The sequence below is a fragment of the Passer domesticus genome, chromosome 4 (assembly GCF_036417665.1).
Source record: "Passer domesticus isolate bPasDom1 chromosome 4, bPasDom1.hap1, whole genome shotgun sequence".
Classification (NCBI taxonomy): domain Eukaryota; kingdom Metazoa; phylum Chordata; class Aves; order Passeriformes; family Passeridae; genus Passer; species Passer domesticus.
In genome coordinates, this window is record NC_087477.1 from 48,158,747 (window position 1) to 48,176,641 (window position 17,895).

General features: G+C 43.2%; 2 protein-coding genes across 2 annotated transcripts; one reads left to right on the plus strand and one right to left on the minus strand.

Annotated features, from left to right (window-relative positions):
- Positions 1 to 342: 342 nt before the first annotated feature.
- SAP30 (Sin3A associated protein 30) lies at positions 343 to 7,683 on the plus strand. The gene is made up of 4 exons (XM_064417714.1): positions 343 to 1,204; positions 2,520 to 2,642; positions 5,214 to 5,312; positions 7,349 to 7,683. The coding sequence occupies exons 1-4, from the start codon at positions 899 to 901 to the stop codon at positions 7,469 to 7,471; spliced, it is 651 nt and encodes a 216-aa protein (XP_064273784.1). The 5' UTR covers positions 343 to 898; the 3' UTR covers positions 7,472 to 7,683.
- Positions 7,684 to 9,696: 2,013 nt separating this feature from the next.
- Positions 9,697 to 17,214, minus strand: SCRG1 (stimulator of chondrogenesis 1). Its single transcript, XM_064417717.1, has 3 exons — positions 17,060 to 17,214; positions 12,500 to 12,762; positions 9,697 to 11,022 (listed from the first exon to the last, which is right to left on the minus strand). Exons 2-3 carry the CDS (start codon positions 12,733 to 12,735, stop codon positions 10,968 to 10,970), a joined length of 291 nt encoding a protein of 96 aa, XP_064273787.1. The 5' UTR covers positions 12,736 to 12,762; positions 17,060 to 17,214; the 3' UTR covers positions 9,697 to 10,967.
- Between the last annotated feature and the right edge of the window lie 681 nt (positions 17,215 to 17,895).

The following is a 17,895-nucleotide window of genomic DNA, read 5'->3' on the forward strand; positions in this document are numbered from 1 at the left end:
CTCCCGCAGGCGGAGGGGCAGGAGCGCCCCGACAGAGCCAGGCCGGCAGCAAGCGGAAAAGAAAGGAGGCAGCGAGGCAGGGAAGGAAGAGGCCGAGAGGGAAGGCAGGAGACAGAGAATCCGGAACGAGCAGCGCCGGCTGCGGCTGAAACACTAGAGCGAGAACAAGTGAACGGGGGGAGCTGCTGCGGCACAGCGCCGAGAGCCGGGAGGAGGCGGCGCAGGCCGCCGGCCGCGCGTCGCTAGGAGCGCGGGTACGCGCTCGGCCGGGCCAGCGGCAGCTCCGACCCGCGACACCCCCGGAGCCGCCCTTTCACATCCCACGGCGGAGCCGCCGGGGAGGCGCGGGAAGGGGGGAAAGAGAGGCTGACGCACGGGGCTCTGCAGCGGGCCCAGCCTCCACACTGGGAGGGAAAGGGAGCGGAGCGCGGCGCGGGGAAAAAGAAGCGGCTGCCGCAGCGTGTCCTGCCCCCCGCCGAAGCCCGGGCCACGGGCGATGCGGCCGCGCCGGCCGGGCAGGGACTGCGCTTCCCGTGGGGCCGAGCGCGGCAGCCGGCATGCGCGGCGGGCGGGCGGGGCGGGGCGGCAGGTTGCTGTTGTTACATAGGAAACAGCTGAAGAGTCTCCACATGACAGGGGGGGAAGGAGGAAGTGGGGCGGCCCGCGGGGCTCTGCCGCCGCCGCTCCGGTAGTCGCGGGGCTCGGCCGGCGGCTGCTGGCGGAGAGAGTCCTTCCCGCGACGAGTAGGCTGAGCGCCCTCGAGGGCGGACTTGCGCCCCGGTGCCGCCGCTGAAGGGAGGCAGGCAGGGAGCGGGGAGCCCCCCGCCGGGCCGCGGCGCCTCGCCGGGGAAGTTTGGTGCGGGGCGGGATCCCGCCGGCCGCGGCGGTGGCGCCGGGTATGAACGGCTTCGCCCCCGAGGAGGTGACCCAGCGCGGGGCAGACCCCGCCGCCGCGGCGGCGGTGGGCAATGCGGGCTCCGCCGTGGAGGTGCCGCCGCCGCCAGCGCCGCCGGGGCTGGGTCCGGCCGCCGCCGCCGCGGGCTCGGCGGGCGGTGGGTGCGCGGGCGGCCCCGGGGCCGGGCAGCTGTGCTGCCTCAGGGAGGAGGGGGAGCGATGCGGCCGCGCCGCCGGCAACGCCAGCTTCAGCAAGCGCATCCAGAAGAGCATTTCGCAGAAGAAGGTGAAGATCGAGCTGGACAAGAGCGTAAGTGCGCGAGGGGCGGACGCGCCAGGGCAGCCGGCGGGGCGGGCGGACAAAAGCGGCCGGTAGGTCGCTGCGTCTGTGTCTTACTTGGCTGGGGGACTTTTAATCAACTTTAGTGGGGAAGGAGGGGTGTTTGGCGTCGGGGAAGTGTTCGTTCCCCCTTTCCACCTCTTTTCCGTAGCACGGCCGAGTTTGGCTGGCACGGCAGGAGCGCTGGCTGAGAGTCCCTCCGGGCGGGGGGCAGCGCCCGCCTTTCCAGCCTGCTCCTGGGGTCCCCTCTAGCCACACGAACCCGGGCACCCACTGCCTGTGCCCCCCTGTAGCCGGAGCGGGGTAAGCGTGGCCGGGAAGCGCCGCCGCTGGCCGGCACGGAGCGGAGCCTGCATGGCTCCCGGCGCGCTAGTTTGTCTGTGGTGCTGGCGAGGGCCGCGCTCGCCGCCCCGCCTCGTGTTGCAGCGCCGCACGTCTCCGTGCCGCTTTATCTTCCGCTCGGCAGCCATCGGGGCCCGCGCTGCGCGGCTCGGGGCAGGGCGGGGGCCGGCCGCCTTCCAGCGGGAAGGGTTGCCTGGGAGCCGGGAGAGCGCCCGCCCTCGCCGGGTGCCGCGGGAGGGGAAGGCGGCTACGGCGTGGGGCTGCCCGCGGGAGCGCCCCGGGCCGGCTCTGCAGCCCTGCCTAGCGCTGCCCCGTGCTCTCATTTGCCCCGAAGGCGCGCGGACCTGGGCATCCCGGGCTGGTACGCGCCCAGATCTCCCGAAGCGTGCAGATCCCCACGAAATGGAAAGTTGTTAAAAAGAAAGAAAGTAAAAATAAGTGTGTTGCGTGACCGCGCCGGGTAGCGGAAGTAAAACAAGGAGGGGAGGATATAGCTGGGGAGCTGAGAGCCGTCTCTTAGCCCTGCGGAGAAAGCTGAAAGCTTGTTTTTGTGTGCGTGCTGCCCGGCCCCCGCGGTGCGATGCGCGGCCGGAGGGAGGGCTCTGTGTGTGCTCTGTGTGTGCTCTGTGTGTGCTCTGTGTGTGCTCTGTGTGTGCTCTGTGTGTGCTCTGTGTGTGCTCTGTGTGTGCTCTGTGTGCTGCGTGGCTCCACAGCCCGGCACTGCTGCATCGGCCGAGGGCAGCAGTTCAGCGAGCTCGGGGCCCAGCCGGTGGCAGGGAGCTGCAGCGCAGCGCACTCTCCATTTAGAAGAAGCCAGTAGAAAAGCTTCCTCAACCCGGTTAATGTGGCTGTGAGTGCTTCAGGGTTGTCTTGTCTACGTGCACTCTAGTGTGGCTGATGCGCTACATGGGTTTGATTGAAAGATGCCGTTTTATTCTTCCAGGCAAGACATCTGTACATTTGTGACTTCCACAAAAATTTAATTCAGAGTGTGAGAAATAGAAGAAAGAGGAAAGGCAGCGATGATGATGGTGACTCACCAGTGCAAGACATCGACACTCCAGAGGTAGCTAAAGAGTTGTTTGGGTTTTTTTCGAGTTACTGTGTTAAGCTTCTTTATGACACCGAGTCTGCACCAACACCTCACTCCCACTTTTACAGCTTACTTTACATGTGGGAAAGGGAAGATTCTTGATTCGCACTGTTCTTAATGTAACAGAACTTAAATGAGTTTTGTGGCATGTTTTCTGATTAAATGGTGCGGAGTACAATGAACAAGAGTCTCTTTTTTTATGTGTCTGATGGTTCTCTCAGAAATTTACTGTTTTCAGCTTCCTCCTCCTTAGTGCTTTGCCACATACTATCGAACTCTTATGTTTTGCAGGAGCTGACAACCTGAAGGGAATTGCACATAGTGCTTGGGATATAAATGCTTCTCTGTCCTGTCCTTTTTGTGCTAAATGTATTGCAGATGATTCTTGGCAGTTACTCCATTGCCCTAGTCACTTTAAAGACTGAGAGTTTAATGAAGTTTCTGCTCCACTGTGAGGGACAGAGCCATTTGGGGAGCTCTGCTGTGAAGGAGTGGAGTAGAGAAATACAGTGTCTTTTCAACCTGTTTTCTCCACTGCACACCAGTGAAATCTGACCCATTAAAATAAGGGAACTAAAGCGTTCAACCTTTTTCCAAGTGTAATGGGTCGGTTTTGAACATAAGGCTCTCTTTTTCTTACACGTGCTCTGGGTTATTTTTGCTACAACGTTGCTTAGCAGGTGCTCCACAGTGTGTTAATTTTGAGCAGAGGCTGTTATGCCTACGTGGTCCCTTCTGAGAGGGATTGTTAAAACATTCTTCAGAAATTGCTCTGTAAGTGTTAATTTAATGGCATCCTTATGGTCAGCATCTGCAGATAACAGCAAGTAAGCAGGAAACTTTGTGCAGGAATCTGTGCCTTTAGGCATGAGGCTCCAGTCTGAAGGCTCTGGCTAAGATGATTTTAGGAGATTGCAAGTAGTTTGATGCTGAGTGGTGGTGTCTGTTAAATATCTGGAATTGTTTCTTGGAAAGTTCTGTCTAAAGCTAGTGCTGTGAGTGACTTCAGGTAGCTCTCTGACACTGTGTAATTGCAGCTCTGCTGGAAGCCAGTTTTGTTTTCTTATGCCAGAATTATAAAACATTTCACAACTGATGGATATCTCCAGAACAAGAAAACAAGCTTTTTTTCCTCTCAACACTATTATTACAAAAAAGAAAACCGGGAACTGTTTTTGAGGAGTGTCAGCTGGTTGTTTGGACAAGGGCAGTATGTTCATTCCTTGTAGTTCCTGTATGCCTTAGATACTTGTTTGCCCTTGACCACCTTTATTTTCAATTATTACCCAGTTTGCTATGGAAAAAAGTATCATTCTTCTGAAGAGTTGTAAGGCTCTCCTGCTCCATCTCAGTCATGACCATCTTTACTGGTTGGAAATATTCCTACAGGAGGAAAAAATGCTCCTGCAGTACTAGTAGCTTCTGGGGCTTGGTGAAAAGCTGCTGCTCCTCCTTTGTATGATGCTTCAAGGGTGGCTTCCCCACTGTGACTTGGGAAGTGTAATTTAATGCCGTGTAAACTTTAGAAACAGCAAAAGATACCATCCTTTATCATGCAGGTCTGGCCAGGTTGCCAAGTGTGCAGTAGCACTGCTGTTTTAGGTGTTCTGCAGTGAGGCTGTTAAATCAATTTAAAGCAAAAGTGAATGCCTTCATCAATTTGTAATGCAGTGAATTTGGAGAATACTATTGTAATTGCAACTGACCTAATAGAATTTCTCATTCAGCCTGCTTTCTGAGCTTGCTCTCCCACTCAGTCATCTGATTAAGCTCTCTTAGGTTGTCAGGGAGGATGGGAAGGGTAAGCTGTTGCTGGGAGAAGTGACTGATCAGAGTACATAGGATTCAGAACTGACAGAGTACTGGATTAAGGCTGTGTATTTGTATCCCTGAGAGGACTTTGTGTAATTCTCTCAAGTGTTGACTGATATTGAGACAGAATTTTGGACATTTATACCCATCACTCCTGCATATTGCTTGTGTAGCAGGGATGCATTTGGAGAGCAAGAACAGTTGTTTTTTTCTCACCTCAAGCCAAGAATGCTTGTGCTCTAGACTCTGTCCTGATTCTAATATGTGCTCTTTCATGGTGCAGATGTCTTTCATGGTGCATGGTGTCTTGTATGTAATCTACATAAGATTTAATGGCTGAATCTGTAATCAGTATAGGGGCCTCCTTTGGTTCAGCATCTTTTTGTATGAAAGTTGCTACTGGGCTTGGTGTTATCGTGCTGGAACTGGGAAGCAAACAAAAAAATCCAGAATGGATGCAAGTACAATAGTGAAATCAAAATAATGTCCACAGCTTCAGGGAGGTACAGGCATGCTCAGTAACAGCAAAACACTCTTAAACTAAGCTGGGCTATTTTCCTTTTTGCTGGAAGGTTTGTTTTTTGTCAAAATGACATCTGCTGAGCTGACTGTTTACACTTGCATATCTGTGAGTTTCCAAAATGTTTTTGCGAGGCGAACTATTAATGACTGAATTTTTTTTTTTCAGTTATATTAGATTGTTTTCTTCCCCTTCCCCCTCTTTTCTTCTAGGTTGATTTATATCAGTTACAAGTAAACACACTTCGAAGGTACAAAAGACACTTCAAGCTACAGACCAGACCGGGACTTAACAAAGCACAGCTTGTTGAAGTATGTATGAGTGTTTCCCATAATAGAAAATGCAACTTGCTGTGGCATGTGGTTTTCTATACACTGTGATCCTTGCATAAAGTGCCTATATAATCTGGATTTTAGGAGAACAAAAGGGAGCTGCTTATCTAGCTTCCTTCATTGGCCACAGCTCCTGAGCCAAGTAAATCAAAAGTAAAAGCTCTTTCCAGAGGAGGGACTCTTAGCTTCCAAAAGGGAGTGTATGCTGCTTGTAAACACAGTGTTGAGCTGGAGCAGTAAGGTGATCTTCACGCCCCTGAATATCATAGAATCACAGATTTATTCTGTCTGTGCATCAATCACAGTTTCATCTGAAATGTCCTGCTGAAAAGAACTAGAAACTGAGAGCCGTCAGTGAAGTTCTGGTGAGGTTCAGACTTTGCTTTAAAAAGCTAGTTACTGCAAATGTAGGTTTCTGTACATGTAAAGTACAGAAACCTGAAAAAACATGCTTCTATTGATAATTAATTCTGTTAAAACCACTGGAACCTGCTGCCAGAAAACTGGAATTACATGAAATTTACTGTTTCCAAAAGTGCTGAAGCTGCATGTCAGTACAGCTGTATGTTAGCATCTTTGCTTCACACGAGTGCAATTTTAAAGGAATTCTTTAGTGCTGCAAAGGTGCGGTCACAGCATATTGATGTAAATAAGTGGAAGAGCTGGTGATCTTAACAGGAAGGTATAGCTACTGATTTTTCTTTTTTGTGCAGTGATACATTCAGCTGTATTTAAATGCAGGCAGTGTTTTCATCTCTCCTTAATCTGTGTGGATTAAAAACAAGGCTCTTAAAGGTATGGGTGATCTCAAGGCTGAACTGTAAAAGAGTAGTTCTGCTGCCACTAAGTGTAAGAATGCAAAATCAGTCTTCCATTTTCTTATATGTAGGTTAGCTCTTGAATTAGGAGGACTGTGAGTTGAAAAAGCACAGGCAGTTTTTGCTCTGCACAACTGGTGTTTTGCAGGGTCTGCTTTAGGTATATCTCATGTGATACTTGCACTTGGTTATTCCAGTGCTGTATGGTGTGCATGGGCAAAGCTGTTCTGCCACATGTTTGATTTGACTGATCTGCAGGTATTTGTGAGCCATAGCCCCAGAGCTTCTTTAATGTACAGTACATTTGACTCCTTGTAATCTGTCCTAACATACCATAGACACTGCTCTAGCTGTTATTGAGAGTTCACATCAAATTACTGTGTCAAACTGCTTCTCTGTGAGTGCTTTTGGGGTAGAGTTTAGAAAACTTCTTAACTTTTTAGTTATGCTGAACATTTATTCTTATATCCTGCAGTGCTTAAGTGAGCAGTCCCATGTTTTTCACTTCATCCTTTTAATCTACCAGTCTGGCAAAGAGCCAGAGAACAGATTCAGTTACAATATTTTGCAACTTTCTTTTAAAGCTGGTGATGAAGGGAAGGACTGCTGAAATGACAAGTGATTCAAGAACTGCTTACAGATTGTTATATTTCAATGGTTACAGCATGGTGAATTTTCATTAATAGCTTTGTTTTGAAGAGCTGAATGTTCAGTGGTAGTTCTCTGGTAATTCTTGTCTTTTGTTAAATGTTTCTGTATGTGATTTGATGCAGACACCATCTCCCAAGTTGAGTGGAGAGCAGTAGCCTCTCATAATTGTTCTGTCACTATTGATATTCTGTAGTCATTACCTGTTATATTCAAGCTCTAACTAAACAAATGTAATAGTAGTCCCATGATTGTTCTGATAGCTTTGAGGGGCTTTTCCCCTGAAAAAATTCTAAACTTTAAAAAAAAAATTTCTCAGTTTTTGGAAATTAGGGATACAATCTGCTACATTTAGTTCACAGTTATCAGTACAATAGTTCCTGTTTACCTTTTTATGACTACTGAAGACTTCTGAAGAGAGCAAAAATTTCCTTTTTTGTAAGCTTCTTAATCAGTCTTTTAAACTTTAATGTAGTACATTTAAATATGAATCTTCAGTTTTTGCATGTAAGAGTGATTATTTCATTTCCTTGAATTCTTCCTTTATAGATAATTGGCTGCCACTTTAGGACAATTCCAGTGAATGAGAAGGACACCTTAACATACTTCATCTACTCAGTGAAGAATGACAAGAACAAAGCAGATCTAAAGATGGATAGTGGGATTCATTAGGCAGAAAAGGTTGGGACTGAGACTCAGGCTGCAGATGAAAAGACTGAGGTTTTGTTGATATGCAGAAGCTTTCTTTGTAACTTTTTCTCCTGAGAGAGTTTGTCTGTTTTATTTTTCATAACCTTGCTGATTTGTTTGAAAACCATCTCTTATGAAACAAATTTCCTCAGCAAAAGTATTTTAAATAAATATCACTGATATTGTTGCTCAAATGGGTGTGTCTGTAATTTTAATGAGTTGGACTCGATCCTGACAGGTCCCATCCAGCTCAGCATATTCTGTGATTCTATGATACTTGTACCTAATAGTTAAGCTTTGATGAACTGTGTAATAATATTAAAGTATTTTTCAATTAACACGTGCCAAGGATATATTTATAAGTGTACCTCAAGTGCTCATGATGCAATGCCTTTAAAAAAAAAAAGCTGTAGCAGACTTGGCAATAGGTTCTTTTTCCTAAGGTAAAAGGCTTTAAGTGCCAGTTCTGTTCTTAGCTGGGCAGAAGTGGCTGAGTAACACTTCTTTCTTTCCCCTTTGGAAACAAGTACTGGAGGATTTTCTGATTTGTTTATTCATTTGTTCTTGCTGAGATACGTGCTTCCAAGCACTGAGGCCTTCCTGCTCCTGTATTAAAATGGAAAAAAATGCAGCTCTCGAATTTCAAAGCTGTAAGTACAGATGAAGAGACTGCTGCAGCTTACTGTGCTGAGAAGTCCTTTGACTCAGTAAGAAATCCTTTACCTGCTGCCTTCTCCATTTGTCTGCAGGGACTGCTGCTAAGAACTTAGTTGGAGAATGAGAGTCGAGCCTGTGTGGGGTCAATGCAGCCTCTCCTAACAGGCACACTGTGTCCTTTTCATGGCATGGATTAGCTCAGGCCTGTTTAAAAGGAATAACCCCCTCTCAATAAACCCAAAGCTCATGGTAACTTGTGGAGAACAGTATCCAGCAATACTTAGGCTTTTAATTGATTATCTTAGAAAAGTGATGTTGAAGGTGGTATTATGAATGACTTCTTCTATTGCAACAATTGTGCCAGTCTAAATGTGTGGTGTATGGAATATGATTTCTTTCTGCTCAGAGCTGTGCACATAGGCTGAATAAAAAACTGAGGCAAAATAGTTTTTTCATCTTAAAGCTAAGGAGGATGTGGCTTCAGGTTGTTCAGTTAGTATTCATTGCAACTCCCAACCTTATCAGATGTTTATAAGCTTTTTCTTAATTTTAGGAAAATAAGAAAGCAGTATGTTTGTGATCTAATCTGCTTCATGTTAGTCTTTCAAGTTTTGTTGAAAATTACTACTCTGCAGTCATCACTACAACTAAGATGCCTCCCTTTGCTTTTTTTGACCTGTGATGCTTGCATAGAACTGAATGATGATAAACCCTAACCTCAAACTGGCTGCTTTCCCAATATCTCCCAGTGGTATGATTTCTTTCACTTGTACTGCTGTATGTATTTCCACAATCAGTTCTGCAGTGCTGGCCTAAGTTCAAGACAGTGATATCTAGCTAGTGACAGCTAAAATTGGTGCTCCTTTGAAGATACGTTTTCATGGCCATTTCACTACAGGGACTGCCAATTTGTTTACTAAATGTCCTTTGCACACATTCAAGCTTCTTACCTTCAAATGCAAATTGCATAAAAAGCCAGGGAACCTAGTCATGGAGAGGATATCCAAAGGATAAAGAGTTTTTTTCTGAGTGTATGACTATGTGACAAGGTTGAATGTTCTCACCTAGGCCTGGCAGGACCTGTAGAAGAGTGGGGAAAGAAACAAAGGAAGTTTTTATGGAAAGTCAATTTTAAAGTAGTAACTTAAGTGACTCTATTTTGCTGCATGTGGAAAGTGCAAAGTTTCGGATTCCGGATTGTGGATTTTTCAGGAGTCTTGGAAGAAATTTAACTGAAAGCCACCAGCTTTAGTACCCAGTTTTGTGTCTGCCTTAAGCTTTTTTTGGTACAGCTGTTTTGAAAAGATGTGAATGCCAGGCAAATGCAATGTGATTCTTTAGAAACTAGATGGCACAAAGAGAAGTTTACCTGCCCTAGAAGCTTGTAGAGGACTTTACACAAGAGCACATACCATAGGGTTTCTTTTCACAGAGCACTGACTTGGGATATTTTCACTGGGTTGCCAGAGTTATGGGGTTTATTTTACTATTAATTGATTATTTGGTAGGAAGCCCAAATTAATCTGCTTGAATAATTACACAAACAAGGGTTTAAAAAATTTACTTGAAACATTTATTATTGGCTGTGTATAATCACCACCTCATCCAGTATCCAACCCTGGTTTACTAACAAGAAGAACAGTCATGGTGATATTTCATACTGACACATGAAGGAAGCATGGTAAGCTGGTACTAGCAGTTTGGGCCAGTGTGTAAGATTATTAGGTGAACAGTGCATTTTTTTGAGTAGAGAAGACTGCACAGTTCCTTCAGTACTGCACACTTTTCATGTGACTGGCATGATAGCTGAAGAGTTTATATGTGTAAAGCAGCAAGTCATGCTTGCTGCCTGTAAGCCTGGCTTGTTCAGGTGACTCTGCTTAAAATTATGTGGTCACCTCTCAAAACCTGCCAATACAGATTGCCACATAACAGAAAGATGGTCAAAATTTATGTCTCTGTGTCTATCTCATAGATCACAATACCTCTTAAATATGAAGATGATTATCTCTGTGTTTTCTGTAGCTATTGCCTTAGAGGACTAGCCTAAAAAAGCCAGCATTTTAACTTACTTTGGAGTACTGTATTTCAAAACTTGAATTAAGAATCTGTTGTTCTAATATGTTTAAATGTTCACTGCTAAGATTAAGCAATTTAAAGTTTAGAGATTGCATACTCAAGGCGGGTGACCAGTTAGACTTAAGACCCAAATGTGCTTTAGTACTCTTAATATCAATTTTTAATATTGTTTTATTCCAGAGAAATGCTTTCAAATATGGAAATACAGGCCTCTTGTATGTGCATATAGTTTAAGATGCCTAAACAGAATATGAGAGCCTCTCTTCAGAAGTGCCAGGGATTGAGTGGCTAGAGCTTAAAATTACATTAAAAGTGTGATGGCAATAATGGAAAAGGAAGCTGCACTGCCATAAGTTGCTCTGAGAGTCATGTTCCTAACAACATGAAGGCTTAGGCTTGAAGTTTCTTTGTCCAGACTGAAGATATTATGCTGAGTAAGAAGAGTTATGCTTTCTGCTGGGATATGCAATATTAGGATACGTTAAGAGCTTGTACAGTCTGTTAAACCATGGAAATGGCTTTATGGAAATGAGGTCAGCTACCAGATTTGAAAAGAAAACTTAGGTATTTGATATTCCATAAAGGCATAGAAGGGAAATTCTTTTTGCAGTGTAAAGTGAGGCAGTAGCTTGTGATTAGAAAGGAACGGTTTTTTTTTGTTGGTGGTAATTTTGTTTTACTCTTGAAAACATCATTACGTGATCGTAGAATGATGTCTGTTATCTTCACTTGCAGACTTGAATCACTGACTGTTGCAGGGGATCACAAAAGATATCTTTGGTCCAAAGAAAATATCCCTGAAAGATAGGATCACATGTTTAAACAATTAGATCACTGGTTTATTTGAGCTTTAATATGACATGCATTTCCAGCTGTGGATATTTTTTAGCATGGATCATGAGGTATGTGGGATTACAGTGTTTCTGGGATCTCCTTCCAGCACTGCAAGTGCAACTGCAGATCTGGATGAAGATACTGCATTTCTACCTCTGCTAGTCTGCTGTGGGAGCAATGACCAAACCTTCACTGGTTGACCGGGTTGCAGAACTCCACCCTGCTATTTTAACTTTGAGAAAATAAACTTACCAAATAGGTTATATTATCAAAATAAAGGACTTTGGCATGTGCACACATACTGTTTTAGTGCAGTTTGTCCCAAGAGCACAGATGCAAAGCAGGTGTTGTGTACCTCAGGATGGTGGAAGTAGTATTTTCTTCTGTATTTGTATCAAAGGAAGAGGCTTTACTATGCTGCTCAAAGGTTGAAGCTAGAGATCCAAAGTGTGCTTCAGGGTGAGAACACCATATTTGGTTTTAGGGAAAGATGAGAATCTTACTCAAACCCTGCTTGGTTCAACTTGAGTCCCCTACAAGAGTACTGAAAAGTTGCCTTTATTGGATTTTAGGGGACTTGAGAAATGAATGTTAAGAGAAGCACATATAAAAAACTCATTTTTGCTTGCCTATATAATGCCATCACATTTTGGTGCCTCTGAAGTAAGTTTTGAACTGCTGATATTTCTAATCCAAATTTACTGAAGAAAAGATGTTGCTGAAAAGCTGAATGAAATAATACCTCTTAATACATTTTATTACCTAAAACCAGTATGGGCTGATGGTGTTCATTTAACTCAGTTATGTTCTTTCTATGTCACAACAACAAAAACTGAAGTTCACTGTTCAACTTTGTCAGCACTGTGAGCAAGCCAGGGAGGTGTTGGTGTTCTTGGGCTCAGTCTTTGCCTTGCCTTCACAAGTATGTGTGAACCCCTCTGCCCCTCCTTTGCTTTTTCTGCTTGTACTGCTTTTAACAGCTATTTTTACAGAATTACTTGTTCAACTGACTTATGTGTGTGCACTTCAGAACAGCAGTACAATTCTCTTCCATGGAACAGAAATGAAATAGGTTTCTTTTGTGGTCCCGAAAATGTCTTAATTGTAAAATGCTGTGAATGTTTGATGTAGTTATTCTTAGTTGGGATCAAACAAAGGAGGTCAAAAGTTGGGTGATTGAAATGCTGAAGTCCCTGTTAATAGGACAGGGAGGTTTACAAAGTATGCTAAGCAAGTCCTATGTGAGCCCCTGAAAAACAAATCCTCAAAACTGACAGTAACAGAAAATTTGCTACATCTTGAATAATTTCAAACCATCTGAAGTGAGGAATTGCTTTAAAATGATAGCTTATTCCATGTATGGAAACTGTAAAATGATGGAAATATAACGGGCAGTTGTGAAGAACTATACGAGATTACATGAGATGAGTGTCATCTTACTTTGGGCAGCAGAGCAATTCATTCAAGTTGCAGTAGCAGATCACCTCACAGCCCTTCCCTTCCCAGAAGTGATCTTGCAGACCTTCATCGACGTGTCGGAGGTTCTCCTTGCCCTCGGGGATGGTGTGGCAGCTGTGGTCCTTGAGGGCCCTCTTGTAACAAGAGGGGCGCAGGGAAGGCACCGCGCGGGTACCCGGGAGGGTGCTCAGCAGCAGCAGCACCCAGAGCATCTTCATTTTTGCCAAGCTTCCCACAGCAGGGTGCTAAAGAGAAACGAGGTATGTGACACAGTATTGCTGCTGAACAGAGCTCTTTCCCTCATTTGCTTCCTGCCTTGCATTTTTCTTTCCTGTGAAGTTTCAGTCATTTGAGCCTGAGTGCTGGAGAGTGTTTTCTCCTAGGAGGTAAATAATATCGCAGCAGAATTGATATTCATTGCTTTCTGTACAACCTTGGGAATCCTTTCATTGCGAATTGAGGCTTCTGATGCTGGCAATTTTGTTGTTTCTTTGGCCTCTCACCCTGAGAAAATTGCTTTGAGTTGGCCGTGCTTTTTTGGAGATGTAAGTGATTGTATCGATTGCTACCAAACCAGGGGGGAAATGTCTGGGTGTGTGTCCTTGCCTCCCTGGCCACTTTGCCTGTCAAAACAAGAGTCACTCACATAAAATAAATAGTATCCTTCCCCATCAAAGTTGTGGAAAAACTGCTTGCTGATTGAATCCTGCGTCATGGGCTGTGTGAGAAACTGAGGCATTAAGCAGCTGAGGAAGGCAATGCTGTCTGCAGTGCAGCCACGTGCTGGGCTCTGGTATGATACAGCATTAGGGAGAATCTTCTTTATTGGGTTTTTTTAGTACTGCAGACTGCTTAGTTGAGTCTTGATACTGGAGGTCATTATGGTTTAACTGGCTTTTTAAAAGGTGGGATAAATTACCCCTTGCAAAACTCTCCTGCTTGCCACTAGGCTTTCCATTGTTTTGTTTAATGTGAGCTCTGCTGTTCTGTGCTGCTTTGCACAGTCTGATCATGCCACAAAGCTTTGGATCCTTGAATTTGCATTCACTTTTAAACTAGGCTTTTGAACAACGTTTCAACTGAGTTTTTATTGCTGTTAGGAGAGTTTTTACCTTTCCTCATGCTCAAACAAAATGGATCTATTATCTTAACTGAATTTAAATAGGAATTCTGCTCTGAAAATGAGAATGAAGAATGACCAGCTCTGCCCAGCACTCTCCCTGTGTACTCATTTTTCTTGTGTAAGACTTAAGGAGGACTTTGCTGTCCTTCATCTTGTTGTCACTCTGGAACTGATGCCCTGACACAACATTGTGGGCCAGCCTTGGTCTTCATTGTGGGGCTGAAGATTAGAATGGGCTAACCCAAAAATAACAAGGTGTAAGACAATATCTAATCAAAGACTATCAAAGGTGAAGATGGTACAGCTATTATCTAGATAAGGAAAAAAATGTCTTATGCCAACCATGTGACTACAATATGAATTACTTTGTAAAAATCTTGAGATCACCCTTGAAAAACAAACAGTAAAATTTTAAATATATAAATCTACAGTATTTTTAGTAATTTTTCTCAGGTAGTTTTCTTGCCACCATAGCTGTCTTATCTTCCATTTCTTTAGCCAATGAATAAAACGCCATGTAAGAAAATCTGGGAATTTAGATTCATATTAGGGATAAAATACAATATCTCAAAGCTTTTTTGTTATTTATTTGTATATTTAAACTTGGGGTTTTTTGAACATGAGTAGCAAAATAAAACATTAAAAAGTGGCCAATATGTTAAAGACCATGAGTGAAGTAAGAATAAGCTCTTCTGGGTTTGGGGTTTTTTTTGGCTTCTGTTGTAGAAGCAAAATTCATTGAATAATTCCTTTTAGTTTCCATGAACTTGTATGGGAACGTTTGAGTAGAAGACTCCTATAAACTACTAGTAATGGAGCCTTGGGGATCTATTTTTAATTACCTCAGAGTGCAGTATTGAATAACATATTGTCTTTATTAGTTTTAGACCTCAAAACTACTACTCAAATAAAGTAAACACTGCCTGGTGTTTTTTAGACTTGAGTGTAGGATCTCTATTATTATATTAATGGTTTTATTTTGTAGGAGTATAAACACTTTAGTTATGAGGGTTCTGCTCAGAGATGTTTAATGCTTAAAAAGAAAAGATTTGTTGATACTATACCTAGATAAATGCCAGTGTCAGGGAGTACAATTTAATCTTCTGTTCAAATACTTGGGCTTAATTACTTAAGCATTTAATGGAAGAAAATTTCCATGAAAGAGAAAATAAGGAAGCAGCAGGTTTATGCCTTTGTTTCCTGTGACTGGATTATTCTGTGCTCTTCTACTGAGGATGAGGCATTCATGATACCTTGCTCTTGTGAACATTTTTTAAATTTCTAATAGTTCAGGTATCTTTCCCTACCTGGAGTTCAACCAAAATGCTCATTTGAATCTGTTGCTAGCCGCCTATCTCTTCAAAATTTGTAGGAATTCACTTCCCGAAAAATAGGCACATTCATCCTGAAAATAGGTGCATTCCCTATACACTGTCAAATTGCTAGATTCAAAAATCACGACCTACGGTTTTTAAGGTGATTCTGTAGCTCACTACTTGCCATTTAAAAAAAATAATAAGATATTGCTGTAGTGTGTCATCAGGAGGGTTTCTATGGGTGGATGCCAAAATCAGTATTAGCAAAGTCAACATGCTGGAGAGCTATGGACGGACAGCTCCTCTGACCAGTTATGCATTTTACCAGTGATAAACATTGTTATTATTCAGGAAAAAAAAATAACTTTGCTTCTGCTTAAATATTTCCTCTGGGTTTGTTTTTTTGGGTTTTTTGGGGTTTTTTTTTTTTTTGCAGATGATAACCAAACAGAAACTATGTCAAAAGACCCTTCTTCAAACGGGTTTTTCTTTCCTGGGGGAGAACCGTCCCTATTTGCAGATGACAGATTGCCAAGGAGCTGAAGTGTTTCATCAGCTCCCTGCACAGGATCGATGCAGACCTTTCAGATGCAGCATCTCTGTCTGACAAACTGCTGCAACTTCTTTTCCTGAGTGCAGTTGAACAGATGTTGGAGTGTCACTGATTGCCTGGGTAAAGAGCAGAGCTAGTATGTGCATGTTTATTTCAAAATGAGTGTCAAAGGCATTGTCTGCTGTTGCATGGCACAGAAGATAGGCTTTTCTCATAAAACAAGTCAGGAAAATGTGATGAGCAAATCCAATCGTTCATGTGGCTCAGAGACTCATTCATTGCCAGCAAGCATCCTCTTACAGCTCTTTATTTTATAAAGCCTTCTGAAAAGACAGCAATGCCAGGCATGCTAAGCCTGACCAGCTTGCTCTATCAAGATTTTATCATTTCAAATTCTAGCAGGAATAAAGCCATCTAAAAATACTGAAAATGAGCTCCTGGCATGTGCATAAATTCTTTTTCAGTTAATTATTTTGATTATTTTGACATGTGTAAGTAAGTTTTAGCACCAAATGCACCTGGGAATACGAGGACTTTGAAATAATTTGGAGCTTTTCCTAAAGGAAAATGGTTAGTTTGGGAATATGCATGATGAGTCAGGAATTAGTGCTGTCTCTGCTTGTTCAGATGAGAGTGTTTGAATTATCTTGCCAGGCAATTTGGCACCATGTAGTCTTTGGATCCGCTAGATGCAGAGGTAATCAGACTGAAGAGAAAACCCCAAGTCTCAGCCTCCTTGTCCAAGAACAGCAGGGTAATAGTTCATGAGAAGTGATGTCCTTTAAAGGCCACACAGTAGGAGCTCAGGTGAGCTCCTGAAAGAAAGAAAACTGAGAAATGGCACAAAATTTGTATTTTTGCACTTCTAGAGATCCTGCGTGGTTGGGAAAATAGAAATATTTTTAGGTTGGTCTATCAACCACTAAAAATATCAATCCTTCCTTAAATATACCCTTCTTTTTCCCTTAAATAGGTTGTATTTCTAGTTGCCTAATGTTGAAAGCAAGAAATAGATTAATTAGTACACTAAAAAATCATTACACAAGAGCTGCATAACTGATAATATCCTGAAGAATTTTTTCCATTTAAAAAAATTGTTAAATCTATTTTGCTTGAACAGTTGGTGCACTGTAAGGACAGCAGCTATTCCACTGAGGACGAATTCTGTGAATTACTGCTTTGTAATTGTCATCAATACCATGATTCTTTCCAGAAACTGAGTTCTCATTAAACCTCAGTTTTCTTTAAGACAGCAATTCATCATGAAGACACCTCTCTGCATATTATATTGAGCACTGGAAGGCAATATAGTATATTTAGTGACTTCAGATGTTCATATGTAGTATCCAACTTCGAAGAAAAGCAAGATAGTAAAATAATTATTTTGATCTGGATCCCAGCCATGCAACTGTCTTGAATGGTACCTCTTGCCTGCAATATAACAGCTTCTCCCAAATCTTCTTCTGCATGTTCTCATATGTATCTCTAATTCTGTACTCTGTAACTAGAAGGAACAGGTAGACAAGGATAATTTCAGGAGCAAAACATACCTTTATCTTCTGGTTCACTCCCTTCCACTTTCTTGGCAGCTGTATCTTTTGAGATGTACCCAGAGAGAGCTAGAGCTAGCAGGGATGCGAAGAGGGAGGGAGGGCTGATGGGAGATGCTGTACAAACAGCCCTTTGTTTGTCCTGACTTCTGCCTGTGAGCGATGAGCACTGTTCTCCTGCAGTGGGTCAGAGGATGGGCTCCAGGAGCCTCCTCTTTCGTCACTGCCAGCCTGGTCTTGGGGCAAAAATTTAACATATCCCTTCCAGCAGGAAACAATTCATGCAGGATCTGATGCAAAGGTGTGTCCTCAAAGAGCAAAGCATAACATCCAGAACAAGAGAAGAGGAGAGATCCTGTGGAATAGCTGTGTCTTGCTTGTGGAGTGTGGGAGAAACGGGAAGGAGCAGCTTTCTGGAGTTGCACAGCCAGAAAAACATGGTTTCTATACAGGTGTCTTATTTTGCATTTGGTGAACAAGAACAGGCCTACTCAACAGTCTCATGCAGTACTTTAATTTTAGACTTTGGGATCCTTTCAAGTTTTCTGAAAATGACATAATAAAAAAACCCCTTAATTATTTTAACCAGATTTCTAGTACAGCATGCTTAATGATGCCACATATCAAGTTCTTTGCTGAACAATGTTTAATCAAGAGGTAAAGCATTACACTGAAGAATATTTCAGAGGAAGTTATTTTAGACTAATTTCAGATTAATCAAATGATCTGGTACCATAAAAACAAAGATCTTAAATAGAATTGAAATATTATGTACTAGTGAGAAAATAGTCTTGAAGGTGAAGGATGTGTCCTCATATTTCTCTTGCAATTTATCT

Bases quoted from the DNA above. Each gene is read 5' to 3' on its own strand.
- SCRG1 (XM_064417717.1), bottom strand. From the start codon at position 12,735: ATGAAGATGCTCTGGGTGCTGCTGCTGCTGAGCACCCTCCCGGGTACC. The intron at 11,023-12,499 runs GTAAGATGACAC...CCTATCTTTCAG, and splicing joins GAATTGCTCTGCTGCCCAAA to GGATATTTTCTTTGGACCAA.
- SAP30 (XM_064417714.1), top strand. From the start codon at position 899: ATGAACGGCTTCGCCCCCGAGGAGGTGACCCAGCGCGGGGCAGACCCC. The intron at 2,643-5,213 runs GTAGCTAAAGAG...CTTTTCTTCTAG, and splicing joins AAGACATCGACACTCCAGAG to GTTGATTTATATCAGTTACA. The intron at 5,313-7,348 runs GTATGTATGAGT...CTTCCTTTATAG, and splicing joins ACAAAGCACAGCTTGTTGAA to ATAATTGGCTGCCACTTTAG.